Source organism: Physcomitrium patens, chromosome 18 (genome assembly GCF_059467195.1).
Source record: "Physcomitrium patens ecotype Gransden chromosome 18, ASM5946719v1, whole genome shotgun sequence".
Lineage (NCBI taxonomy): Eukaryota > Viridiplantae > Streptophyta > Bryopsida > Funariales > Funariaceae > Physcomitrium > Physcomitrium patens.
In genome coordinates, this window is record NC_143427.1 from 9,125,386 (window position 1) to 9,152,826 (window position 27,441).

The following is a 27,441-nucleotide window of genomic DNA, read 5'->3' on the forward strand; positions in this document are numbered from 1 at the left end:
CATGTTTGACGCAATGATTTGATGGACAGCTGCTTTCGTTGAATGCGGGGTCAGTGCCAATCTGATGACGCTTCCCTGTCCTTCAATACTGAGTGATGTCACAGCATTTTGAGCCCCCAGGTCAAGATTAGAGACCCAAATGGTTTCACGTATTGTTATTTCAACTTAATACCAATATGTGGTACTAAGTCTTCTACCATTGGCTGCAAGACGACAAGACTGATGTGGACACAATTCAAACCTTGTGTTGTTAAACGTACCGCAGTTTCATAGAATGGTAAATATTTCTTTTGATCAAACCTGGAAACCGACTATTATAAGAGCCTATTACCCACATGGTTTCAGTGCATTATTGCTGCTAGTCCTTTTTGGACGTCAACAAAACTTCACGGGAGAGAAAACGCACAAACTTTCCACAGAACAGTATTTGCTGCAGTAAATCTAGCACCTATCACGTGCGTTAGTGAACGTAATTATTGTGAGAGCCAAGGGACGTGAGATTCGAATCCAGATTAATGGGTGCACAGATCCAGAAATCCATCGTCAATGATTTCTACCTTAAGTTGCAAGTTACCTTTTCTCCCCCACAAAGTCATCACTGCTGAGGCAATAACTGAGGCAAACAGATTTGGAACCTATCCCTTCGGCAAGAAGTTCCAAGGAAGCTTCTACTCCCTGAACCAGTGCATAGAGCGTGTGCATATTGCAGGACACATCATTTATGGAATGAGTTACAAGGGTTGATGAGGAAGCATCCAATCGAATGACAACACCTTCACAAAAAACAAAAGAGCAATTATCACGACTTGATCAGCCAACAGACGGTTGCCGTGTGTCGAATTTCAGTCTGTAGATGGCAAGTGCTAGAACAGTGCTGGAGTTCTCGCGAGTTGCTGTAGAATGTGACGAAAATGAGCGGTCGTAACCTTGAAGACGTAATTCAATGGGGAGCATAATGGTAAAGGGGGAACTGGGGGGGAGTCGGCTGGACTCACTGTTGTCTGCAAGAACTCCAGATTTCGTCGACAGAGCATCGGGCTGAGCCAACGAGCGAAAGCGCGACGAAATTTCGTCACGTGGTGCGCTGCTTCCGCCTTCGACGAGCTAATGGGGAGGAATTTCTTTAGCCACCAACGTGGACTCGAGGATGAATTTTTCATGAACAACGTTTTGTGTGGAGGGACGGCTTTCGTCGGGCACAATGGAAAGAAAGGTCGTCAGTCTTTCGTGGTTTGAACCGATTGCGAGGAACGATGCTCTTTCCAGGTGCGGGGCGAGTGTCTGCTCCAGTTTCTCGGCATCGTCTTTGTCTGTAATGTCAATCCAGTGTCAGGGTGGTGACGGAACTCCCGCTTGCCCTTTGTCTGCAGACGATCTTGAGGCGAAATTTGGACCAATATGGTGTCGTAGAGAGGGTTGTGGACCAGTTTGAGGAGAATTTTGTGATGGTTTTGAAAGGGCGAGGGTTTGCTGTAGGTGATGATGGCGGACGTGGAAATGGAACAGGGTAACCTGGGGGAGATGGTCGAAAGATTTCCATGGGGATTCCACATGGGAGAAGCGAGATTGAGAGGAGATTTTGATAGCAGTGAGTTAGGGCAGTATGATGGGGCATGGGAGCTGGAGGAAGGTCCAAGGGATTGGATGCAAGTGGATGTTAGTGATGATGAAGGTGTCAGTCAGCCGGTGCAGGATGAGGCGGACGAACCCGAGGTTTTTATTGATGATATACTAAGTGTCATTGAGGAAGATTCATCTTCGGTGAGGAGCTTCTCTCGACTTCGTTGTTGTGCATTGCCTCCATGGTTTAAGGTTTTAGGATCTGATTGAAGAACCAGTGGCTCTTGCTGCAGCTTAATTGATACAATCATACGTGCAAATATTTCTTGATTTTTCTCAAGATCTATGGCTTTACCACATCAGGTGTCAGCTCATATCTCGAATTTCGTGAGAATCTCTATTCAGCTATGGAGAGAGCTGCAGAACTTACAGTTTACAATCTCGAGTATTATTCTTTAGGCTATGCTTGTCGTACTACGTACTCCTTCCCGAGTGATTGTTGATTATTCGAGTTACTTCACAGGCAGCACAAAACTCTATTGTGGATGAAGGATCAGATAAAACGATGCTTCTTCTTGGGCCTCCTGTCTCGCAGCAAGAGATGGAGATTGCACCGCATACACCTGCAGTGCCCGAGGGACATTATGACGTAGATCCGGCGCCTTCATTGTATCAGACCACCCCAGATCTCTCCTGGCAGCATGATTTGAATGGGAATGGAGAAGGTTAGATTTCTTAGGATTTATTCCGTTTTTCCAAATCCCTGAGATATACACATGGCCTCTTTGACACGCGATATATCTGTCTTTATGATTCTTTGAATTGCCAGATTTGATGTCATGGGCAGAGGGACCAAAATTGACGAAATCTTAACTTCATGTAACGCTAACTCATTCGTTCTTGCTTGCGTAGCTGGCCTCGAAGATACTTCAGATGAGATACTCTCCTTGGACAATATAGGCAGGGGCACAATATGGTATTTTATAGAACCTACTCAAGATCTCGATTACGAAAGACCACAGAAAAATGATGGATCTGTACTAGTTTCAAATAGGACGTATCTTGAAAGGCTTTCGCCCGGCGTATCTAGGCCTAGTCGTTCTACTTCCAGTTCGCCAGTCACCATGTTAGACAATTCGTCAAGACACGAGTACGTGTTCGAAAATCCTTTTGAGCGAAAGAGTATGATCCCAAGCACTAGGGAATTAAACTTCAATGGCCATCCTATTGTCGATCTTTCAAGTGATGACAGCGATGGAGTGGAGGAGGAATCTGAGCTGAGGGAGCTAAATAGTGGATTACGAAGAAAACGAAACTTGCTCAGCTGGGGCGGTGGTGGTATGAAGAGACCGCGAGAGTCTATACACCGGTATTACATGCAACCTAGTAGTCACCAGTACTCTGAATTCCCTTTTTCGCAGATTGCTAAAACGGCACCTGAAATATATCCTTCTTTACACAGAACTCAAACTTGGGATCCCAGCTCCAAGTACTCTTTGCAATTTGGTAGACTAGAAGCCTCTGTTACCACTCCCACATCTTTTAGGAGTATTCCTGGTAATGAATCTCATAAAAGTATGTCTGTCTCTAGAGATACTTTCTCAAGTAGCTGGATAAGTTTAGCAACAAGGACTAGTTCTGGTGAGGTGAGCACATCGTACGACAGGAGGGTGTTGCCTGGGACCATGGCGAATTCTATAACAGGATCAATCAATGGAACGGTCATAGCTGCTGCAGTGGATCCTGTGAAGCGGAGCGAGGAGTTAGCGATCCAAGCTGTTGTCCAGGTACTGATGGTGTGGTTATTGATATATCCCCAAGTTCAGGGTCTCGAAGTGATAAATATCTTCCTGCTGCCTTCCTTTCACGCATATCCAGTTTTGCTGTAAGCCTCGCATCTTTCATTGCTGTCGGAAGATGTACGCCTTGGTTCACCTCACGGACAATGTGTTCTACACGTCGAATCTTCCTGGTTCAACAAGTTTTTAGTTACCTTTTGATCGTCTAGCTTTGGATCCCTGTTATTATCTGTAAAATTGGTGCATTTACGCTAATACTTGAACAATTATGTTTCTTAGGCTTTTTCATTAGGGGATGAAAAGGAAGAGGCAACTCCTGATCAAGACCTTTTAACCATGACACTTCTCAAGCATCAGGTATTAAGAGCTTATGATTTACGCTATTATTGTTCTCTTACTCTTGTCCTGCAATGTGTGAATTGCTCTTCTTACCTCTTCGTTAGTAGTCTTATGTAGGCAACTTTTGCCTCAATTTCTGTGCTGCAGAGGATAGCGCTGGCGTGGATGGTGAACAGAGAAAGTGGTAGCCACGAACCTTGTGGAGGCATTTTAGCTGATGATCAGGCGAGCTTTTATTGCAGAAATTTGTACTTTTTCTCCTTTTCTATTAATGGGTCTACTTATGATGTTGATCTTGCATCTATCTATTCCAATTCGCTAAATGACTGTGTCTAATTGGTGGTAATTGATTATAGGGGTTGGGTAAAACTATATCTACTATTTCTCTTATACTGAAGAATAGGGCTCCGGTTCAAAAATCAGGTTCAAGCAGTGTACAGTCTCTTCGACCGGAGGGTTCTACAGTTGATCTTGAAGATTACGAAGACGAAGAAGAGCAAGCATCACAAGAAAGAAAACTCGAAACTAGGCAATGTTCATCATCTCCTAACGAAAATGGCTCTCAGCAACAGCTGGACGATCCTAGGTCCAGCCAATCATCGAATAAAGGCAGGCCAGCTGCTGGAACTCTTGTTGTATGTCCTACCAGTGTTTTGCGTCAGTGGGCGCAAGAGATTAGAGACAAGGTTGCTACGAAGGCAGGCTTATCAGTCTTGGTGTACCATGGGAGCAATCGGATAAAGGATCCGCAGGAAATTGCCAAGTTCGATGTGGTTCTTTCGACTTACTCAATTGTAAGCATGGAGGTTCCAAAGCAGGCACTTCCCGAAGAGAGAGATGAAGAAAATAGGAGGAATGGTTCTGAATATGAGTTCGTCCCTTTCACAAAACCTAAAAAAGAAAAGGCTAAGAAGGGAAAGGTCAAAGGTAAAGGAGCAGGTGCAGACGGCGATACTCCTGACTCTGGACCTTTGGCCCGGGTCGCTTGGTTTAGAGTTGTCCTGGATGAAGCTCAGAGTATTAAGAACTACCGAACCCAGGTTTCTCGTGCTGCATGGGGTCTTCGAGCTAAAAGGCGATGGTGTCTTAGTGGAACGCCTATTCAGAACTCCGTGGATGATCTCTTTAGCTACTTCCGCTTTCTTCGTTACTCTCCATGGGATGCCTATGAAAAGTTTCAGCGTGACATAAAGGAGCCTGTTGGGCGGAACCCAAGTGAAGGCTATAAAAAGCTTCAAGCAATTTTGAAACCGGTAGTTTTGAGGCGTACCAAAAGTGAGTGTTCTGTTACACTGAGATCCTTAATTTTTGCAATATGGTGATAAGTTCATTATTGTTTGTATCTAGTTGTCAAAATGACATTTAAATTGCCCCTTGATGTGGGTTTATGCAGCTTGATTATTACTGGTATAGGAAATAGGATTTCTAACTTCCAGGGCTCGATTGTTTTATTGTAGCTTCTCTTCTTGATGGAAAGCCCATAGTCAATCTACCTCCAAGAATCGTAAAACTCCAGCAAGCAGAATTTAGTTTGGATGAGCGATCCTTTTATGAAAACTTGGAGATCGAATCACGGGAACAGTTTCAGGTTGGTTTCACTAGTAGTGTCATATCCTAATTCTTGTTTGCTGCACTGTAGAATCTTGGGATAATTGAATGTTGAGTATTTGAAATGTGGATCTAGGCATCTGAGTCTCTTACAACGTCACGTCCCAAGAAATTGATCTAGTTGTAATATGACGACTGTTCGCTACTGTTAATTTAGTGCTTCTTTTGATATTTTTTAAGGTATGGTTATGTGATCCGTAATCATGAGATTTCGAATTTTAGGGTGAGTATTGATTTACAGACGGTCATAATAATTATTCTGTCCATAGATGAATGATTTATGATCTAAAGATATGTAGAATTTATGGTGTCATGTTCCTGAGATCTTCTGCCTCTGTAAGGCATCTTGGAAGTCCAGTTAGTTTGTATGAAAGCGTACCTCATCATGAATGTGGTCAATTTGCAGATGTACGCTGCAGCTGGAACTGTTCAGAATAATTATGTGAACATTCTTTGGATGTTGCTGCGGCTTCGTCAGGCATGTGATCATCCTATGCTTGTCAAAAAATGTGCCAAGGGTGAAGCTTTTCAGAAAACGACTATAGATGCAGTTCGGAAGCTCCCCCTTAGTCTGCGTAGTGAACTAATTCAGTGCTTGGAAGGTGGTAGGACGATTTGTCACGTTTGCCAGGTATGTTTTACTTCTATACAAGTCAATTCTTACATATAGAATCATGTAATGTTGGAAATTTTACCTTTTGCAATGTATTTCTATTTACATTATTTTGTTCCTTCCTATCTTTCTTACTTTTGTTCTTCAAATTTATGCTTTTCAAGTATAATTGAAAGGACAACGGATTGGTTGTACTAATTTGGAAATTTTCAGAGCAGTCCGACTTTATGTTTTTTTGTCACCCACTTGGGCTATTTGTAATTTATGGAGTGAACGCTGATTCGGTGCTCTCATTGTTGACTGTTTGGAATATCTATATGTTAAGCATACCTGGGCTGTACATCTGCATGTGTTCATCATTTTTTTGTGTGCTCTTTCCAGGATGCACCTGAAGATCCAGTGGTCAGCATATGTGCGCATGTGTTCTGTAGACAATGTATATCTGAGCAGATGAATGGCGATGAAACCTGCCCGTCCCCCAAGTGCAAGAGATCACTCAACAACTCCTCGTTATTCACACTTTCTGCTTTGAAGGACCTAGGGGTTGGTGGAGTTGAAAACCTTGGAAATGAAGTGAAAAGCATAGAGCCTGCCGTGACAGAGGTGGAACAAACTTGGAACACATCTTCCAAGATTGATGCTATGATGAATACATTGCAGGCCTTGCCAAAAATAAGTGTTCTTGTAGAGGATGGAAAGATTGTCGAGGGATCTAAAGCAGAATTATTATTGAAATCAGAAGCTTTGGAAATCGAGCAGGGTGAAACCCTGGGTACGGGTTTACGAGAGGTTTCTGAGTCGATTAAAATCGAGAAGGTTGACTCGACTGAAAAGGCTATTGTATTTTCACAATGGACTAGCATGCTTGATCTTCTAGAATTACCATTGAAGAAATCAGGATTATGCTATCGGAGACTGGATGGCACCATGTCGGTTGTTGCTCGAGATCGAGCTGTCTCTGATTTCAACACGCTTCCAGAGGTTTGCTCTTGTTCTGGTGAAACTGGTGTTGCCTTTCCATCAAATCTCTTCCTATATCGGTAGGATGCAAATAGCTCGTCTTGTGGTATTCTAATGTGGTTGTAATGGAATTGTTACAGGTGACGGTCATGATTATGTCTCTTAAAGCTGCAAGTCTAGGATTGAATATGGTGGCTGCAAGTCATGTGCTTTTATTGGACGTATGGTGGAATCCCACCACTGAAGATCAAGCAATTGATCGAGCACATCGCATTGGCCAGACGCGTACTGTAAATGTCTCGCGATTTACAGTTAAAAACACCATTGAAGATCGTATTTTAGCATTACAGGTTTGCTTACAATCCATCTCCACAATGGTAGTGTTTTGCAGAATGCCATATTTGTCTTTTAAAGCTGATGGATATGTGTCTTTCATTTGTCTTTTTTTTTTTTTTTTTTTAAATTAATTTTTTAAATAAATCTATTCTAGGTAGTTCTCACATTTCTGAGTCCGGGGAATTTCATGCAGGAACGGAAAAGACAGATTGTGGCATCTGCTTTTGGGGAAAATGACGGAGGTGAACAAAAAAATCGCCTGACAGTAGAGGACCTACGCTATCTTTTCCGAGTCTAACTGACTCTATCCTGTGTATTTTAATATGACCGCTGTTTCTGACATGTATCATTCCCCAAATACAACTGCAGAAGTAGTGGACTTTGTCGGAAATTGTTCTACAGGAGGACAGTTTTGCCATTCTGGGGCCCAGGCGCGTAGCCTGTAGGGTATCGGATAGCCTCCTCAAACACGTCAATTGATCCCTTCCTTGGTAGTGACCTCTAACCTTGTAGTCACTATCTTGATGACAATTATTTCCAAGGTTGTGTATCGTCTTATAGTTTCAGATTGCAGGTCTGTGAAACCTTACAGCTCAAGTCTCATTCCTGAGTTACCTTGTAGCCAATTGGAATACCCTGAAAGCGCCAACAGTGGATTACTGAGGAGGCATTCTTTTTTTCATTTTGTACACTAGTTCGTATTGGAATGAAATCTTAGCTTAGTGGTTCTGATTAAATTTTGCAAAACGCCAAGTATCTATAATATTCTGAAATTTCCGTCAGATTTGATATATGTTTGTAGTGGTAATGATTAGTGCAGTAACCTGGTGATGATTGACACTTTGATTGATCATACGCTGCATTCACAAGAAGTACATCTAAAAGTTGCTGTTTACATTGTGCATGAATAATATCCACTGTCGTCTACACTATTCTGTAGATGAACATAAAATCAACAGAAATTTCTGAACTTTTGACCACTTGTAAAGACCTGCAAGCTTTTCCAGGTTACAAGCTTCTGATTAAGGTAGACATAATCTATTTTCTATGCTGAGGAATTGATGATTGCAGTCAAGTTCATGTATTAGTGTGTTGGTTGTAGTACTAGAAATTTCTTGAAAAGTTTTGTGGATTATGGGAATGGGTAATTATGTGGAGTATTTAGTATTAATAGAGAAGTACTGAAAATGGGAATACATTTTGCTTGTTCTTGTTTGAATGTAGTTGATATATTTCCAAATTCAAATATTTAATGAATTGATAAATATTTTTTGGTCTTTTTTTTTTGGATATTTCATTAGGATCAAACTTAAATTTAAGCAATATATACAATTATTTTAAATCTAATATTAAATCTCAAATTTAAAATTTTAATATAATATATATTCTATAATTTAAAATATTGTTAAATTAGTAATAAGTATCAAATTCAATAGGAGGATGAACACATCAACTACTTCCTAAGGCAATAAAAGGTGATTGGATTATAGTCTATGATAATAGTTTACATAACCAATATAGTACATTATAAAAGTTTTTTAAATATTGGTTCGGACCATATATTATAATAGAAGTCTATAACAATAGCACACACTTCTTATAAGAATTTGATAGAACAGAATTGATGATACCTTTTGCACTCAAAGCAAGTCAAGTTATTTAGACAAAGAGGTGTAGGCACTTATTTTGATGAAGAACAAAATCTATTAAGTGATATTGAAATAAGAATAGAAGAGCAAATTAAAGATAAAAAATTTGATGAAGATGAAGAAAATCCTACATCAATATAATGAAGAATAATTTGTACATGCCAGAGGATTGAGAGATTTAAGGAAGATAGATGTTGTATTGTAAAATGACTATTAGGTGAAAAAAAAAGAAAAGAAAAACAAATATGTATTATTTTAAAATATTTTGGCTTCACCTTTGCAACATTTGACATGATCTTGCCACAAAATACTTCAATAAGATGCTCCAAATTGTACCAATACATAGTCTTGGAAAGTGATAGCTGCCAACTTTGAAGAATTTTGTAGTAGAGCTATAAGTTCCATCTAGTTGCTCAAATGATCCATAATTACCAATAGATATTTAATTTTATGTAGGATAAGAACAAGTGGCCTATCAAATTCTAAATACCAATAATAATATAAATCTATGACAAATAAAGGCTTCAATTGTAATTATAAGGTGTTGAAGCCTTATCTAATTCAATCATATATTTCACATGAAGAAATATATTAGACAACTTGCAAAAACATGTTAGTCCACTTGTACTATTGTATAATATGGAATGTATGTGTTGCATCTCAAATGTCTAAACTCCTTGTATACTTGTCGTACAAATAAGGGCCTTTGCTTTAGCTAAAGAACCATGTGCTTAATTCTATTTTACCACATCCAAAAAGAAGGTTGTTTTCTTAATGGAACCTTGCAATCTAATATCAAACTTGATCTTATTCTATGGCAAAAAGAATTAATACAAATGCCTCTTATTAAATCTTGTGTAAGAATAGAAGGTCATCCTATAAATTGCTTATAACTTAAGTCTTATCAAGTTCTTCATCTATTCACGATCAAGCAATTTAAATAAAAAACTTAATAACAAAGTAAGATATGCTATTGCATGTCAACTAAGAACTATCTCTTTGTTATAGTTCCAATATCATTTAGCATTGATAAGATCCTTCTTTGGCGCATTTATATTGTAAAAAAGTCCATTTTTATCCACATTGGTGATGCTTGCTTAATATACAATGTCAAAGTCATACTCATGTAGCAATAATATTCATTTGGTAAGCTTACTAAAAAACTTGTTTGATTTAATGAAATATGTTAGAAATTAATAGTTAATCACTTAAATAAACTATTAGTAATATATATATATATATATATATATATATATATAAGTAGATAATGGTTAAAATTATTGCTAAAATTTATTCTTTGTAAAATAAATAATTAAATTTTATATTCTTATTAATTGTAGAAGAAAATATAATTATATAATCTTATCTTTTATTATCTTATTGAATTAAGATTGCTCCAAGTTTTATTGCCTTCTAATCTATTTATAACTAAAAGGATTCAATAGCATCAAAGTGACAAAGCATAAGAGCTGAATCCAACTTTTATTTGAGCATATAATTTTTTTGATGCTTCTTATAAACTTATATCTATAGTTGATCATTTCTTAAAAAAACATTTAATGGCTTAGCAATTTGGTTTAAATTCTTTATAAATTAATAATAATAATATGTTAAGTTAAAAAAAATCAAAAGACATGACACATTGATTGATATTAGGAACTTTTAGAATGCATCTATATTTGTTTTGTACATACCAAGCAAGTCTCAATTATCATCAATTATTATTATAGATGGATGATTGAATGTTGATGTTATTACTCATTAAGAAAAATACTAAAAATCCAAATTAAGATATTCAAATAAATTGCTTGATCTAATAACAAGCACCATTAATCTTTAGTAAGGTCATGAATTGTTGTATTGCATGTGTAAAAGCCTATAGCTTGTTCTTGTTCATTAGCAATAGATTCTTATAGGTTTAGAAAGTAGCATCTTAAGCCATATATGAACTATGTGCCTAAAATACAAAAGATTTAGAATAGATAATTAATGTAATTAAGACAACTTGTAGTACTTTGGACTTTTTTTATCAAGGCTAATGGTGACTTATCATCTTTGATAACAATCAAAGAGATTTGATGGTCATCTTAAATGTCATCTACTTTACAATTGATAGATTGTGAGATTCTATATAGTACTATAGTAAGTACCAATAATATAACTAAGTTGGTTCAAATTCAATGGATTGATAAATATAAGAGTCTAAGATTGTTGTATCTATAAAGATTGGATAGTCAAGGTATTGTTAAAAGTACTAACTATCATAGCAAATATTTATTTAAGTATCTTCTAAAGAAGAAAATTTCTCTAAAATATATTCTAGTCATGTCAATTGATAAGTAAATTACCAATGGGTGAATCTCATTAAGTTTGTAGAGAGACTAAAGCAAAGAACTTCTAATCTATGACTAATACTATTACATGAATGTCTTTGGCAAAGCCACCTTGTAATAAGTAGATGCTTTTGATTCAACTTCTAGAAGTCTTTATCACTAATAAAAGTAATATTTTATAAAAATTTATCAATGCAATTATAAATAATAAAAGATAATAACTGCCTATAGTATGTAACTAATGGCTTGTATAAATGATGTCAAGCAGCTTACTTAGATATAAATTTATTATCTATATTAATATACCACCTAATATTTAAATTAACTTTCAAAGAAGTTACTAAATTAGTGCTAATGCCTAGAATTAGCTCTATAAAGATAATACCATCATTTGATAGATACCACTAAATAAGATTAGTAAAAATACACAATGAAAAATCAATTTGTACATCCATGGATCTTAATGATGTAATAATTTCTTGATAATGATACAAAAGCCTCCAAAAAATATTCCATGAAAAAAAGTAGCCTTTGCAATATCTTATAGGTACCTCTACATATGTTGTATCTTGTAGTTCTATAATTTTATATATAAATATAAATGTCTACTCCAATAGGAATGTACTACATTCTAAATCTAATGCCAATACATAATAGCCAAACATGGTCACTACCAACAAAATCATAGTAGCAATTACAAATCCCATTTGAAACAATTCTTTTTTTTTTTTTTTTTTTTTTTTTTTTTGCCATCATTAGCAAACCATTTTGGTATAACAAATGGTTTTAAGGCTTGGTAGCAAAGTAGATGGAAGTAATGGTATTTGCAATGCCAAAAGATAAAAGTAGCTTGAATTATCTAATCTAATTTGATAAATAAAGATGCTTTCTATTACCAAGTGTATCTAGCAACAATAACATAATCTTGGTTGTAGTTGAGGCATAAGTAGCAACTACTACCACCACCTCTCTAAATATACCACATATATGTGTATTTACCCAAGAAGATGTTAACTTCTTTAGCAAAGGTCTCTTTATCTCTATAATTTATTCCAAAGATGCCACAACATTAAATTGCTTCAATAATTCTATAATTTTGACTTCCAAAGCCTTCTCTTTTTTTTGACAAAAGTTGTTTCTTTGAATGAAAAATGAAGCAATAAATTTCTTTATGATTTAGCTTACTTCAATGAAAGTACTTCAAATACTTATGCTTTTGCCTTTATTCTTGATTTAGCTATCTTTATTTTTGGTTTGGATTTCTTTGCACCTTGATCCATCTTCTTTTTAGAAAAAAAAAAAAAAAAGGAATTAGTATTGGCATGGCCTAAATTTTTTCATCTTCAATAGTGTAGGACCTTCTTCAATTGCATCTTTGTTAAATTACTTGTAGAAATAATTGGCTTTTAGAATTTCCACGACTTTGTTATAAATAAGTTTATATTGAAAGCATTTTGCTACTAAAAGATCCATAATTCTTACCAAAATACTTATATCAAATTGATATCACTATTCTAGTAAAATATGATTTATGATATAGATAAATCTAATAATTATTTATCTATTTTAGATAATTTATTTTTGATTAATTAGATTTTAATAAATACACCTTTTAGCTCTATCATAAATCTTGTCAATTGTGTATATATTGTATAAAGAGTGTCTTTTTTCTTATATTAATAATCTTAGATGTAATGAGTATTTTCAAGTATGAATCTTTTATATTTAATTTCTAAATGAGCAATGAAAAAATATAAGGATACATTAAGTGGTAACTTTTGCTATAATAATTAAAGTTGTTTGCATCATTTAAATTGTCTATAATATAGTAAGTAGCATACTTCTTTCTTCAATGATTTCCAGGCTTTTATTCTTTGCATTACCAAAGGGTGCCCTACCTTCATCTTTAGGCTAATCATATTCTTTAGTAGCAAGAATCAAATTTTCTATGACATCTTCTTTGAAAATTTCAATAATTTTTTAACAAGTTTTTTTGTAATATTCTATTTTGCATAACTAAAGAGCATGATGTTTGTCCAATGCTTCTAAATATAAGATGTGTCATATTTTAAATATTGCTGTAATAATTCAAAGCCATATCACTTGTTAAAAGTAACAGATTTTTGATTTTTTTAAAAAAAATTTATCCACCTTTAGAATCTAAGCTTTGAATTGGACAAAGTAATATTACTAGTGCATCTAGAGAACCACTCTAGCACCATACTATAAGAATTGTCCTCCATTTTATCAAGTATATCTACTCTACAAACTCAAAGCCTATAATTGATATCTAATAACAAATAGGATCAAAATTCTCATTCATATCTAATCATGGCTCAAAACCATCAATATATCCAATTTTTTGGGTAGTTTTATGAAAAAAATCAATAATATCCATTTTAGATTTGTATCATAAACTTTACTATGAAAAACTTATAATTATCTAAAGCTTAAGGATAACATGTATTTACAATCATCACTAAACTTTGTGATACATTAATCATGAACTTGGACTATTATACCTCAAAAAAGCACTATCCACTTGATATATACACAAGGATCTTATTGGCCATCAACTTGACATAATATCTATAATATATTTATCAATAAATCAACTATAATATAAAGCAAGGCTATACCAAAAATTCTTTGGCAACAAGAACCAAAAATAAAATCTAAAGATCAAAATTATATCTACTTCCAAAAAATAATAATAATAAAATATTGAGCTAAATTATTTTTAAATTAAATTTAAAAGAATTTAATTTAAATTTTAAAAAATTAGTGTGATAATACCAAAATATTTAAAATTTATGATTTATGATAATTTTATAATAAATAAAATTTAATGACTTTAAACTCTATAAAAATATTAGATCTAAAAATATACCAAAATCAAAGATTCTAAAAACTTTTAAAATCAAAAGTTTTTTTTAATTTTATGTACTTGGCCAACATGTAGTCATCAAAGATAAGATTTTAGTCATTGTGTTATATTTTTTATTTGCCATTCACATGCTATGTATCTAATAATTATCCACCTATGCTTAGTTATATGCCACTTATTAAAAATCATACACCATGTTGTTGTTTGGTCTTCTATTTATACACTCTCTAATAGTTGTTGCTTATTAATTGTGTGTCTTGTAATTGCTTACTTCTGACTTTCAACTAGCATGTTTCTCTATTACATAGTAGTTGCTATCTATCTTTTGTATATCTTATATTTGTTTGGTTATTTGTTCTTCACTAGCTTCTTTTTATAGTGTTTAGCAATCACCACCTATCAGTTGTACAATATATAATCACTTATTTGATTTGCATTCTTATTGTTGGTGGTTGATGAATGATTAATGTAATACAATGAGAAGCTACTTTTAGCCAATAGCGTGGAAAAATAAATAAATAAATAAATAGTAATACTAATACTTCTATCTTAAAAGTTTAATTTGATTATTTACTATTAAATATTAATAATCTTAAATAAAACTCCAAATAATAAGAAAAAATAACTTCTTATCTTTTAAAGACTTTTAAAATATAAAAATAAAAAAAAATAGTAAAAATAGGACATTCTTATTAAGTGTGAAATTAATAGTTGTAACACAAGCCAAATATCTCTTACTTTAGTAGAAGAGAATAAAAGAGTACAAATGTATGTGGAAAATGTCAAGTTTTATTAAATAGCTAAACCACCATTTCTAGGCAAAATTAACAACAAGATCTTCAAAGCAATCAAAAAACCTGAGTTAACAAGAATGCCAAATTGACAAAAGTTTTTCTATTATATCCTTAAATCCTAAGTAGACAAAATCATTGGCTAATGAAAAATAATAAAATATAAAAAATCCAAAATTACAAAGTAGACTTCTAAAACCTAATTTAATCTATTGTAACATCAATCCAACATAGTTCAACATCCAATGCCACATATTGTGACTTGTTATAATTATCTTTTGATTATTTCCACACAAAAAATTATAAATTAAAAAGCTTAATAAAAATAATATGTTTTAATAGTATTTGTAGAAATAAATAAGTAAAGAAGTAAATATTTAAGATTATTTACTATTAAATATTATTTTTTATTAAATATTATTAATCTTAAATAAAAAATTAAATATATTTTATTATCTATTAATTACTAATTATTAATTTTTAGGAATATTTTTTTAAAATAAATAATAATTTATATTAATTACATTTTGATTTTATTGGAGCTAATTTTTTTGTGTTTATTATATGGCAAGTGATTAACTTATACTAAAAATATTTTTAAAAATAAATTGCATATTAATAAAGAAATAAATAAACAATCCATCTTATTTTTATAGAAATGTAAAAATCAGTTGCAATAAACATCAGGTATAGTTCATCATTTGGTGTACTAATTTAATATCTAAATATAAATAAATAAATAATCATATAGATGTATAGTAACATGAAGTTTTTATAAATTTAATAAACCTAACTTGAGAACCACTTATTACACATCAAGCACCATTCTGAAATATCAAACAAGAACTTATTAGTTGACTTGATAATGTTTTAGTCTAACAATTTTATTTAATTTTAATTTAAGTTTTATTTTTCATTAATGTTATTAAGTTTGTGCAATGAATTTGCAGCAATCGAAATACATATTAAATTTCAAATATAGTTTTTTAAAATTTTATATTTATTAAAAGAATTAAAATAATCTAATCTTCCACAATAATGTTTTTAGATATATAAAATCATGTTTTAAAAAACTACTGCTACGTACTCTAAGGTTTTTGAGTCTTATTATTTATGCTAATAAAGTTTTCCTGAAATCAATCCCTTTAAATTATTTATTTCTATTTTTATCGGTGTTAATGTTTTTAAACTGATTGATCTAATAACTGTTTTTTTTCTTATTTTATAGTAATTTTTGGAATATATTGTTTTATTTTAAAAATATGTTTGTAGATTTTGCTACAAAACAATATTTGTTTATTGTACCTAAAAGAAAATTTTTATTTGCCTCATTGTACTTAGTAACAATAAATAATGTCATGCTGGAGTCATTAAGTAATTGAAAAAGTTAATTCTAATAATAATACAATTTTGTAACTACTTTGCATACATGTATTTTTTTGGGTAATACATCCTTGGCAGTCCTTTATCTATGATATCAATCATTCAGATTTTTATTTATGATTGTTGTATACATTATTAAAATTTTCAAATTTTTTGAAAAATGAATCAAATACAAACATTGGAATATAAGCTTTCAAAATAATTTTTTTTATTAATTGGAATCAAGTAGAAACTAAGCATAATGTTAAAATTCTCAAAAATGAAAAAAAAAAAAAAAAAAAAAATTAGAGATCAATTAAAATTTTAGAATAATTATTATTAGATGTTTACATCCAAAATTCAAAGCAATAATATTATTTGCATTTAAGTTATAAACTTTATTAAATATCAATACTTATATATTTGTATAATCATAGTATCCAAGTTTTTAAATCAACCTTTCAAATCCTTAAGAGCTTGAAGTACTTTGAACAAACATTTTGCAAAGCAATAGACCACTTATACAATATTGGACCAAGATAAAATTCTAATAATTCCAAAATACACATGTGATTTATTTATAAAAATACTAAATTTTTGTCTACAATTTCAATGTTTGAATGATTTTATTGCATAAAGGCCTTTTATCAAATCTTTGTTAGTTAGGTGATTAAAAGGACTCTATCTTTAAAAATATTTAAGATTTTAGATCATCTTCTATATGTCACAATCTTATTTTTGATTCCTTGCACATTAAAAATAAAAAAACATGTGGATATTCACTAATCTATAAGTTAATCTTCTATTTTAGTATTAGATCAAAAACTTATTGCTTATTCTAATTTATTTATTTTTATAGGAATTTAAGTATGAATAAATATAATTAAAGAGAAGAAAAAAAAATTTAATTCGTCCTATTTTTATACTATAGTTTGTTAAACAACATCACAACAAAGAATGACAATCAGAGAGGAGTGGCATAATTAATACTTAAGATTAGCATATAATAAAATAAGTATTAACAAGAGAATATGGAATTTAGAAGAAAATAATTATATCTTACAAAATTTAATGTAACACACAAATTACAATACTTGCATATTATAAAACAATTTAATTCTAGTAATAAAAATTAAAAATGGTATGATTTTAAAACCTTTGGATTATTTTATAAATAATTATGATTATATATTTTATTATTTAAAATATTTAATTTCATTAATAATAATTTTAGAATGATAAAGAAAAAGAAAAAAAATAAAAAAAATAAAAAAACATTCAAAATCTTAACTGAAAGATCAATGAAAAAATAAAATATATTAATAATATTAGTTTATAAAAATAAATAGAAAATCTTTACTTATTTATAATACTTAATATATTATTTCTATTAAAAGAATATAATATTCTAAATATTGATATTAATATATAATCATTTTTATTATTATTTATTTCACAATGTATTTTTTAAAAAAATATTTTTATCATTATTTATATTATGATAATGGAACTTACACAAAAAATTAAATTAAATCATTATATTGCAATTGAAATGATATTATTTAGAATATTAAATATAAATTTAAATCAACAATTTTTTATGATTTTATTATCCGCTCCAGAAGTTTGTACCTACTTATGGGTGATATCCACCAAAATAATCCAATGGCACAATGCTAGTAGAATAGTAAGCAAGAACATAAGAAGTTACTATGATGCCACCAATATTAACATTAATTAAAGTGGTGCCACCAGAAATAAGTAGTACTTCATTCTTCATTTTCTGCAATTTTTTCTTTAGATCAAAATCGTAAGTTAGTTGATAAGGCTAATTTCAGAATATTTTAAATATTAGTGAACCCATGCAAATTTTGAAATTAATAGCTCCTTTAAAACCATACACTTGCCTTTTATGGTGAGAAATAAATTTGCAAATGTTTTGGTTTTGATTCATGACAACTCGTGTAAAAATATGTGGATATCTTTTCAAGCTGGTTATCTACAAATAATATATTTAATATCATTGAAATAAGAGTTATATTTGCACACCAAGAGTTAGTTTCAAATGACCTTTTTGGATTCCAATTTTTAAGAGCATTAAATATAGTTGGCACTCTCTATAACATTTATTGTAGTTATAAAGAATATTGTAGCTACAGTGTTTAGAATGTAATAAGAAAAAACTACTTATCTTCTCTTTTTTTTTCTTTGTATAGAAGTAAGACAATCACATCAATACATAGTTTTTGCTTATAAGCTCTCTCTCTTTCTATATATTTTCTTATGTGCCTATATATCTATTATGTATGTGTGTGTACATTACTTCTTGCTACTCTTATGTCTCTCTCTAAAACATTCTCAACACGTTATCAACATAATTGCTCTTGTACAATACTCTTGATTCTTAGAAACTTGTATACACCTTGTCCTTTAGCTTTCCGTCAATTTTTTTACTAAACTGCATTGTCCTACCTACTTGTTGCTTGCTTGCTCTTTATTTACTTCCTTCTTGCTTTTGCCTACCTTCATGATTCTATTGCCATCATTATCTACTATTGCGATCACTATTGCCATTGCCATCACCATTACTATCACTATTACCATCGTTGTCACTATCATTGTCACTATCTGCTATCGCCGTCATTGTAACCATTGCCATTGCCATAACCATCATTGTCGCCATTGCCATTGCCATCACCATCACCATCACTGTTGCTATTGCTATCCACTGTCCGTCATTTGTTGCTACTGCCACAATCTATTATAAATTCTTTTTTTTCAAATATATATTTGATTACAAATTCAATTTTATTTTTTTATTTGATTTTATATTTTAAGATGTATTTTACTCAACCTTTTCTACTTGATTTTATAATTTCTTCATATATTTATTAATAATGAGTGCTTCAACATCTTCATCTATCTCTACTATATTTCCAACTATCACTACTACATTCCATCATTTTTAAGCTCTTCTATTTCTACCATTGGCTAATAATAGAAATAATTATCTATTATAGATAAAAATAAAAAATACAAATTTATTTATAAAATAATTCTCGAATGTAATTCTGTTTGAAAAATCTCTTGCTATAAGTATTCATATTCCTCTTGCTATCTATTGGAAAGCTCTTCTTTTCCTTTGTCGTCAACTTGTACTTGCATTGCAACATGAATACTTGGAAATGGAAGATCCACCCAAGCTTTGGAAGAATCTTAAATCTAGGTTTGATCATCAAAAGACCATTTTCTTTCCATGTGTACATCATGATTGGATACATTTATGTATCTTAGATTTTCAAAATTTAAATGCTTTCAACAATGAAATGTATTATATTGTCTTACAACTACGATTGTGTAGACAAAGCATCTTTGAAAAAAAAATGATTAAAAAAATTCTTTCTATATTCCTTCTTGTATCTACTATGTTTGCACAACAATATAAAAACATGAAATTTCAAAGTCATCTTAATGTCATGTCCTATCTACTTTTTATAGATGAAAAAAATGAACTACTTTTGCATAATATAGAAGTTTGTTCTATTGGAACTATGGTTGTAGAATCTCATGCATTTAATATTTCAAAGTCTAAGAAAAAAATATACAAATTTGGAAAAGATGCTTATAAGCACCAAGGTAGTTATGTTCATAACCATTTCTATCTATATGAAAAGAATAAAAGTTCTATTACTAATTATAATAGAAAAAAAAATCAAAGATGCATTCTTGCCATAAATGTGGCATGATTGGATGTTTATTACATACGAGCTGTACTTCAAAATACTTTATTAAAATATTCCAATAAAATAAAGAACTTTGAGTTGAGGCTTATTGTATTGTAATAGGAATTGAGTTGACATATTGTGTTTCATATGAAAATGCTCAAAATGGACTTGCAGAATCATTTATAAAGTATGTACAACTCATTATCCAACCACTTCTTTTTTTAAAAAATTTACTTGCATCTATATGGAGTCTTGCAGTTTTGCATGTTGTAGCATTAATATGACTCTATCCCTCTAAAACTAAAAGGACTTGTAGACCAAATAAAGAACCACATAAAAAGAAGGCTATAACATGCACTAATATTAATATTATTTCTATAGAAATTCCTATTAAACTTAAATGACTATCAATTAATAATGATATGTCCGTTCAAATTATATCTTAATATTGAGAGGAATAGAACCAAGTTGAGTATAAAATTATCTATTCTATATTATGCTACAAATGACATTTAAAATAGACCATCTATTACAATAAATGAATCATTTGCATCCATGATTGCAAAAGCTCTTTCTTACAAGAAAGAGGATTGTAAACCTCAAACTATTGAGAAAACAATGTGTTGCTTTGACTCATTAAAATAAAAAAATCCCATTAACAAAGAATATATTTTTTTGCGTAGAAAGAAAGTCTTTGGTCCAATTGAGTACATTCTTATATATTGCCCTGTGGAGTATAAAATGGTATTAATATGCAAGCGAGATGCTAAAGGTCAAATAATCCACAATAAAGCTTATCTTGTTGCCTAAAGATTTACCCAATGGTTTGGCATTGATTATGAATCTATGTATTTTCCAATCATGGATTCAAATACATTCCAATATATTATTGGAATGGTAGTCCATTCTACTCTTGAAATGCGTCTCATGGATGTGGTAAGTGCAAATTTGTATGATTCTCTTAATGCAAATATTTATATAAAAATTCAACTTAGTTTGAAAATAGAAACTCCAAATGTACTTGTTCCAGGACAATATCGTGGTATTAAATTACACAAGGCCCTATATGGTCTAAAATAATTTGGATGCATGTGGTATCAACATCTCCAAGATTATTTAATTATAAATAAGTTTATAAGTGATCTATTAATACCTTGTTTGTTTATTAAATGAGATAAAATTGATTTTGTGATCATTGCTGTATATGTTAATGATCTTAACTTAGAAGATAGTAAATCTACATGCATTGTAGCTACTAACCTACTTATCTGTGAGTTTGAGATGAAAATGCTAGAAAAAACAACTTTTTGGTCTTTAAATTAAGCATCTCACAAATAGTAGCATTTTTCTCTACCAACCAATATATATTAGACAAATCTTGTAGAGATTCAATATAATTGATACTTATCCATTGTCAACACCAATGGTTGGACGTGGTCATGATAGTGATGATCCATACCGTCCATGCAAAGAAGAAGAAGAAATATTGGGAGATCAGTATCCATACCTTGCAGTAGTTGGAGCACTTTTATGTTTAGCCACATCTACAAGACTAGATATTGCATTTGCAATTAGTATTATTGCAAGATATAATGCATGTCCAACACTACAACATTGAAGTGTCATCAAATATTTATTATATTATTTAAAAAATACTAAAGACTTGGGAATATATTACACATGATTTGCAAATCCAAAATTAATTGGATATTGTAATGCAAGATATAAATCTGATATTGTAACATCTAAATTTCAAATAGCCTATGTATTCTTAAGATATGGAGTTGCAATATCACAGAAGTCAGTGAAATAAACTATAATTACAACTTCATCAAGCCATACAAAAATTATCACCTTATATAAAGTATCTTGGGAATGTATTTGGTTGCAATTAATCGATAAACTCATTCAAATAACATGTGGACTTCCACATGATGATTCTTCAATTATTTTGCATGAAGACAATAGTGCTTGTATTGTATAGATGCAAGTTGGTTTCATTAAAGGAGATAAAAAAAAAGTATATTGATCCAAAATATTTTAGTTATATCCTTAACTTAGTTATTGATCAAATACTAAAAATAATGAAAATTGAATCTCCTCACAAAAGCTCTCTTTGTGCAACCATCACCAACTTACTTATGGCATTGGCATAAGGGAGCAAGAAAGTTAATGAACTCTTTAAATAATTAAGAGAAATGATATATTCTTTTTCCTTCATCTATGATTTTTGCTCTTAAATACAATATAGTTTTCTTAGATAAGGTTTTAATAAGGTAACAACTATTGATCATGCAAGATTACAGAAAAGTATAAATCATAATTCTAAACAAATTTTATGTTATGTAAATATAATGACAAGAAAAGAGGAGTGTTGAGAGCATTAAATATCTTATCTGCTTATCTTCTCCTCCTTCCCTTTGTATACAAGTGAGACAACCACAACAGAAACTTAGAAGCTCTCTCTTTCTATATTCTCTCTTGTGTGTATGTTTTGTATGCACATTACTTCTGTATGCACATCACTTCTAGCTACTCAATATAGTCTCTCTCTAAAACATTCTCAACACCATCAACTCCACCAACACTGCACTTCAATTCACAGCTACTTAAATAGCTAAAAATTACGTCAATGAGAGTGATAATATTGTTGAGGTGCTAATAGTCCTGAATCTTTTGACATCACGCATGCTCACATGTACACAATTGATATAAACGGTGGTTCTTATGTAATACTGCAATGACTCTTTCCGATATCAACATGATAAACCTATGAAGTGCTCATCATGAAGCCACATCAAGAGGTTCGAACATGACATAAAAAGGTCATGCCTTCCTTAGGTCACGAAACTACGTGACAAATATAAACTCTCTATCCAAGCCAAAGGGTTGGTACGCAATAGGTTGTACTATCTGTTTACCTTCTAAAGCTGGCAGTTCATCCACTCGAGGTGGTTTCTCTCGCCAAATAAACTCATTTTCATGGTCAGCCTTTCTCAACATATTCCGTAAAGTATCTAGTTCCTGTCTGAAAGGTAACTTCCAGACTTCTTCGCCTGCAATTCGAAATGAACATCAGTCGACATAAAAGAGCATAGATACGCAGGAGATAAACTGGCAAGCTGTCCATAATGACACAACCTAATCTAGCGTTCATAAATGACAATAGAAGGACTCTAGATTCAGCGTTAGATTCAAGGTAAACATAAGGTCACCAACACGGTGAAGCAATTAACCCGAACCGGCTACCGTTTGACACAAGAGATGAACCTTTGCACGTCTCCAAGGTTAATGCAGGAAGAAATCTTACTGGGACGGACAGACTGCACGCGGCTCAAGGAGTATCGCAATATTCCTATAGCAACACCAAAGCTTTCAACTTTCGTGTACTCTGCAGCGATGTAACGCTGGCTGCGTGACTCGTGGAGCACGCTGCAAACCCCAATGAATTTCTGGACCAAAAAGATGGTGCATAAAAAATTGCAACAAGTCAATTTGTGTCGCCTCCAATATAACTGCATAAACTCCAATGAACTGAAATCCAGGCAGAATATCATAGCAAGCCCAAAGCATAGAAAACAATCGGTAGCATCAAACACAACTTATCACTTCAACTCACTCGCAACTTGTCAGAGACATCAGTCCAGTCTGCAGCACTTGTGCGAAGCAATAGAGATGCTTCTTCCAGAAATTGCACAACTCCGTAGTGAAGCTTTGCCAAGAGACTCCCACTTGTGCCCTTTTCCTCCGCCTTCAAAATTGTCACTGCCTGCAATAGTTGAAGTGGATCAAGACACATAAAAACCACCACTTTTTTACAAACCACCAACATAAGCACCACCTAACCCAAATAAGATCTCAACTTGTATCACAACAGGTGCGGTCACATCTTGGGTACAATCTGCGGTATACTAAAGACCCTAAATAGCCCCCTATAAACCAACTCTGAAGCTGGCACTCCTCAAACTATGAAATTAGATTTTAATGTGTTGAAGTCTTCTCATCCTGATTTATATTGGTGATCTGGAAACACAAATCTATGTACGTTTTATTCGATTCAAACACCAAAAAGACCGATCTACATGCGAAAGTACCGTCTAACGTCCAGCGTGCACGTAACATACAAGCAAAACAATATCTTATACGTGTAAGGAATTAATTAATTTCTAAATCTTCATCGAAATGCACATATACCAATCATATTCAATGAAAGTGTTCAGCAATGGTAAAAGAGACCTGAGCTTCAGCGAGGCAAATAGTGCTCATAACAGCCGCCATCGACGCAGTAGCTTCTGGGCCCCTATCTGGGGGTAGGAAAGGCTGAAGTGGAGGCAAAACATTCTCTGCCAAATGCTTAAATATTCCTGAAGCTCTCCTGAATAGGGCTCCGGCCTCCACAATGTCTGAAAGATATAGATTACTTAAAATCATCTCCCTATAATATCATTCGAAGAAAACTCCAATAAGACGGAGCACATCAACCACGACATATTTTTGTATCCAATACAAAGATAACAGAACATAACGAAGGAGAACACATTACAAACCTGTACTCAAAACCTCCATGGCAAGCTCACGCTGCAGCGCCCCATACAAAAAGAACGTCATTCCAAGCTCGTAACGCAAATCATCCACTCGGAAATACTTCGGCCCAGTAAACAACTTGCCACTGGAGCCACTTAAAGGGCTAGTCCATCGAATTGCTAAGTCTGTCGTCCACTGAACAATTTTAGGATTATTCTTCTTCTCTTCTACACATTTTACCAAATTTTCAAGTAGAGGTAAATAACGCTCTAGTTTTTGCAAATCCTGTCAACCAATCGCAGCATTGCTCTGTCGTTAGATGCCATAATGGAAAGACGGCAAACGCCATGGCAGAATTACAAAACCTACATAAGCCAGAAAATCTCTAGCCTCAACAACTAACTAAAAACCACATGCAAAAGTAATGATGGTGATGATGTTGATGATGATGATAATACTAATAATATCAACAATAACAATTTGATTGCCCGATAACATGGTTACAGCAACTTTTGTGTTACTAAGAATTGAGACCCTAGAGTGTCCTCTTTCACAATAGAAGGATGTAGGGAAACTGAGATCAAAACAAATTAATAAAATAAATAAAGAAAGAAAGAAGGAAGAACTGAGAGAACAGCAGACGTTTGTACCTGCAAGATTGGAGATGTAATACCACCTGCCATCTCCCTAGCAATAGCGGGAGTAATTTTACTACTTCCATTGATCGATTCCTCAAAGGCTTGGCGCTTGGTGCTGAGCTCTTTCAGCTGCTCCAACGTGCCAGAATCACGTGCATAATAGTTCTCCTCGTACACTACCTAATAAAATACACCACTAGCTGTTAACATGTTCACGAGATTGTGCCATATATACTCATACACATGATGCAAGGACCGTCAATGGCAACCACACCAGAAACTTACTGGGAACAATCCTGGCATGACCTTCACAGATCTCGAAGCGAAAGAAACTATGATACGCTAACAACCACTAGTTGCCATGCTCTGATGAGGCACAATTTATTACTCTTGAATTAGCGGGAAAACACAGAGAAAAGTAGAAAGGAAAAGAGAGATTCGCACTCTTTTGGTCTTTAACTTCACTGGCTCTTGATAGCGGAGCAGCATCGTTTCTAAAGTTATTCGGCAACAGTACCGACGGCACACGAAGCTAATTTGGAAGCTTCTCCGAGTCTGTTCGTGCCAATCGGTCTTCCTCCTGTTGTAATTTTGCAATCTCAAATTTAATTTTCTCCTGAATGAAAACGAGTATACGAGTGAGCAGCTGCAAAGAGAAATACAAGAATTTGCTAATAAGAAAGCACGACACATACAGTCATACCTACGAATCCTTGGGATAGATTAAATTCAAACGCTAAGCTGTGCTTGAAAAAGAGGAAGAGCTACAAAAACGAAATCCCGACAGACTGGTGAAACAATCTAGAACGCGTCGTGTTCTTCAGGTCCCTAAACAATATGCCCTGCGAAAGAATGCCGTAGTCGGATACAGGTTTGAAGATCAAGCAATGAAGAATAAAAGCTAGGACTCTACGTAGTAAGTTTGTGCTTAGCTGAAACGACGTGTAAGTTCATATTCCTAACCTTGTGATGGTTTTCAACCTTGTGCATGACGTAAAACCCAAATAAGCCGCCTCCTACAGTTCCAATCGCAATACGGAGGGGGGCCCAATTCATGTTGGTAGTGCCTGCTAACTCAATGTAACCCTTGAAGGCTTCAAAGCAACGCTTCTAGAACACTCCTAAGCATAAAGATTGTACTTCAAGATCCGAGGTCTACTGGCCAACCCCAGCAATTCGTGCAAGAATACAAAGATCCTCCGCTACTGAGAAGGGCATGCTGAGGATATGAAGAGCCTTTACATGTCTCAGGTTCGGTGCCAAAAACACAGAGCACAAACAAACCTCGCACCGAACTATGGAAAAAATATCCTTCCGTTTTTTCAATCCCTACCAAAACTTCTCTCAACTCCTGCACAAGATCAACATGAGGCCAAAAACTTATGACACTGTTCCCGTTCCCCCTACCTTCACAACCCACCAGATAACCCAAACACCAACAGTTCTCCAGTCGGTACTCTACCGCCGAGAACCCTCCACATTCTAATACACCCTATCTCACCATGAGCAACGCCTGCACGTCACATGGAACCCATCGCATACCCCATGCAAACCCAGGTGCCCAGACCTCCAAAGCCATTCAAAAATCACCACAATTACAACCTCACATTCAAATCGCCGAACATCCGAACCCCACCAACCGAATGCTCCACATCCCAACACACACCTGAACAACAAAACCCCCCAAACATTACCCCTCTCCACAAACACAAACACATACTAATTCAAACAAAATCCAGAAAGCCCTAAAGAATACTCCTCACGTAATATCCTCGGGCGGAGCTACAGCACCTAGCATAAATTTCACAATTCGACCCTGACTGGTCCGCCAGATATGAAAAGAGACGAGCTCCTTCAGAGCCGAAGTTACACGAACACCACCTGCAACTGCAATGCGGGCAATGACACCAACATGCGCCGGAGGAGCAAGATGGGCAGTAAAGAATTGTTAAGGCAGACTAAAATGGGTCGGAGAAGCGGGTGAAAGGATGGCGACGAAGATAAGAGCAGGGACGAGAAAGAGATGCAGCGGCAGACGAGACGACGAAGGCAACGCGGCGGGGTGCCTTCAGTCGGTGCCGATGCTGAATAGACGATGGGGGAGTTGGGAGCGGAACAAAGGGCCAAGCTCGCCCTGCTTATTTAACCGCCTGGTTGTTATAGAGCCCTGGTTCCGGTGTATGCGACGAAGTTTCGTCATGAGTTCCATGCCCATCCTGTATCTCACCCCCCAATCCCCTGTACAAATGTTGGTAATGGCGCGCAGTGGTTAGGGCATGATTGCAAAAGCGGGGAGAGACTCCCCATCCACCCCCCC

At 33.6% G+C, this 27,441-nt stretch overlaps 2 protein-coding genes across 10 annotated transcripts; one reads left to right on the forward strand and one right to left on the reverse strand.

Moving 5' to 3' along the window:
• Nucleotides 1–962: 962 nt before the first annotated feature.
• LOC112295312 (helicase-like transcription factor CHR28) lies at nucleotides 963–7,952 on the forward strand. Of its 3 annotated transcripts, none has more exons than XM_024546701.3 (12): nucleotides 966–1,761; nucleotides 2,084–2,285; nucleotides 2,473–2,929; nucleotides 3,152–3,347; nucleotides 3,639–3,716; nucleotides 3,846–3,923; nucleotides 4,055–4,973; nucleotides 5,156–5,286; nucleotides 5,713–5,937; nucleotides 6,301–6,900; nucleotides 7,020–7,229; nucleotides 7,409–7,952. In XM_024546701.3, the coding sequence occupies exons 1-12, from the start codon at nucleotides 1,480–1,482 to the stop codon at nucleotides 7,511–7,513; spliced, it is 3,483 nt and encodes a 1,160-aa protein (XP_024402469.1). In that variant the 5' UTR covers nucleotides 966–1,479; the 3' UTR covers nucleotides 7,514–7,952. The 3 variants fall into 3 exon arrangements, with proteins under 3 accessions (XP_024402468.1, XP_024402469.1, XP_024402470.1); XM_024546702.3 differs by adding an exon at nucleotides 1,854–1,923 and having other exon boundaries at nucleotides 1,621–1,761; nucleotides 2,473–3,347; XM_024546700.3 differs by having other exon boundaries at nucleotides 963–1,761; nucleotides 2,473–3,347.
• A 14,716-nt stretch (nucleotides 7,953–22,668) lies between these two features.
• LOC112295448 (uncharacterized) lies at nucleotides 22,669–27,238 on the reverse strand. Of its 7 annotated transcripts, XM_090244169.1 has the most exons (10): nucleotides 27,006–27,216; nucleotides 26,727–26,790; nucleotides 26,088–26,475; nucleotides 25,569–25,740; nucleotides 25,137–25,304; nucleotides 24,510–24,771; nucleotides 24,199–24,365; nucleotides 23,582–23,731; nucleotides 23,273–23,414; nucleotides 22,669–23,018 (listed from the first exon to the last, which is right to left on the reverse strand). In XM_090244169.1, the coding sequence occupies exons 4-10, from the start codon at nucleotides 25,611–25,613 to the stop codon at nucleotides 22,813–22,815; spliced, it is 1,140 nt and encodes a 379-aa protein (XP_090100295.1). In that variant the 5' UTR covers nucleotides 25,614–25,740; nucleotides 26,088–26,475; nucleotides 26,727–26,790; nucleotides 27,006–27,216; the 3' UTR covers nucleotides 22,669–22,812. The 7 variants fall into 7 exon arrangements, with proteins under 7 accessions (XP_090100295.1, XP_024402831.1, XP_090100294.1 ...); XM_024547063.3 differs by lacking the exon at nucleotides 26,727–26,790; XM_090244168.1 differs by lacking the exon at nucleotides 26,727–26,790 and having other exon boundaries at nucleotides 26,916–27,216.
• Nucleotides 27,239–27,441: the final 203 nt, after the last annotated feature.

Bases quoted from the DNA above. Each gene is read 5' to 3' on its own strand.
- LOC112295312 (XM_024546700.3), top strand. From the start codon at position 1,480: ATGATGGCGGACGTGGAAATGGAACAGGGTAACCTGGGGGAGATGGTC. The intron at 2,286-2,472 runs GTTAGATTTCTT...TTGCTTGCGTAG, and splicing joins TTTGAATGGGAATGGAGAAG to CTGGCCTCGAAGATACTTCA. The intron at 7,230-7,408 runs GTTTGCTTACAA...AATTTCATGCAG, and splicing joins ATCGTATTTTAGCATTACAG to GAACGGAAAAGACAGATTGT.
- LOC112295448 (XM_024547064.3), bottom strand. From the start codon at position 25,613: ATGCTGCTCCGCTATCAAGAGCCAGTGAAGTTAAAGACCAAAAGA. The intron at 24,366-24,509 runs GTTTGTAATGTG...TATATCTTTCAG, and splicing joins CATGGAGGTTTTGAGTACAG to ACATTGTGGAGGCCGGAGCC. The intron at 23,019-23,272 runs GTAAGATTTCTT...TTCGAATTGCAG, and splicing joins CGTGCAGTCTGTCCGTCCCA to GCGAAGAAGTCTGGAAGTTA.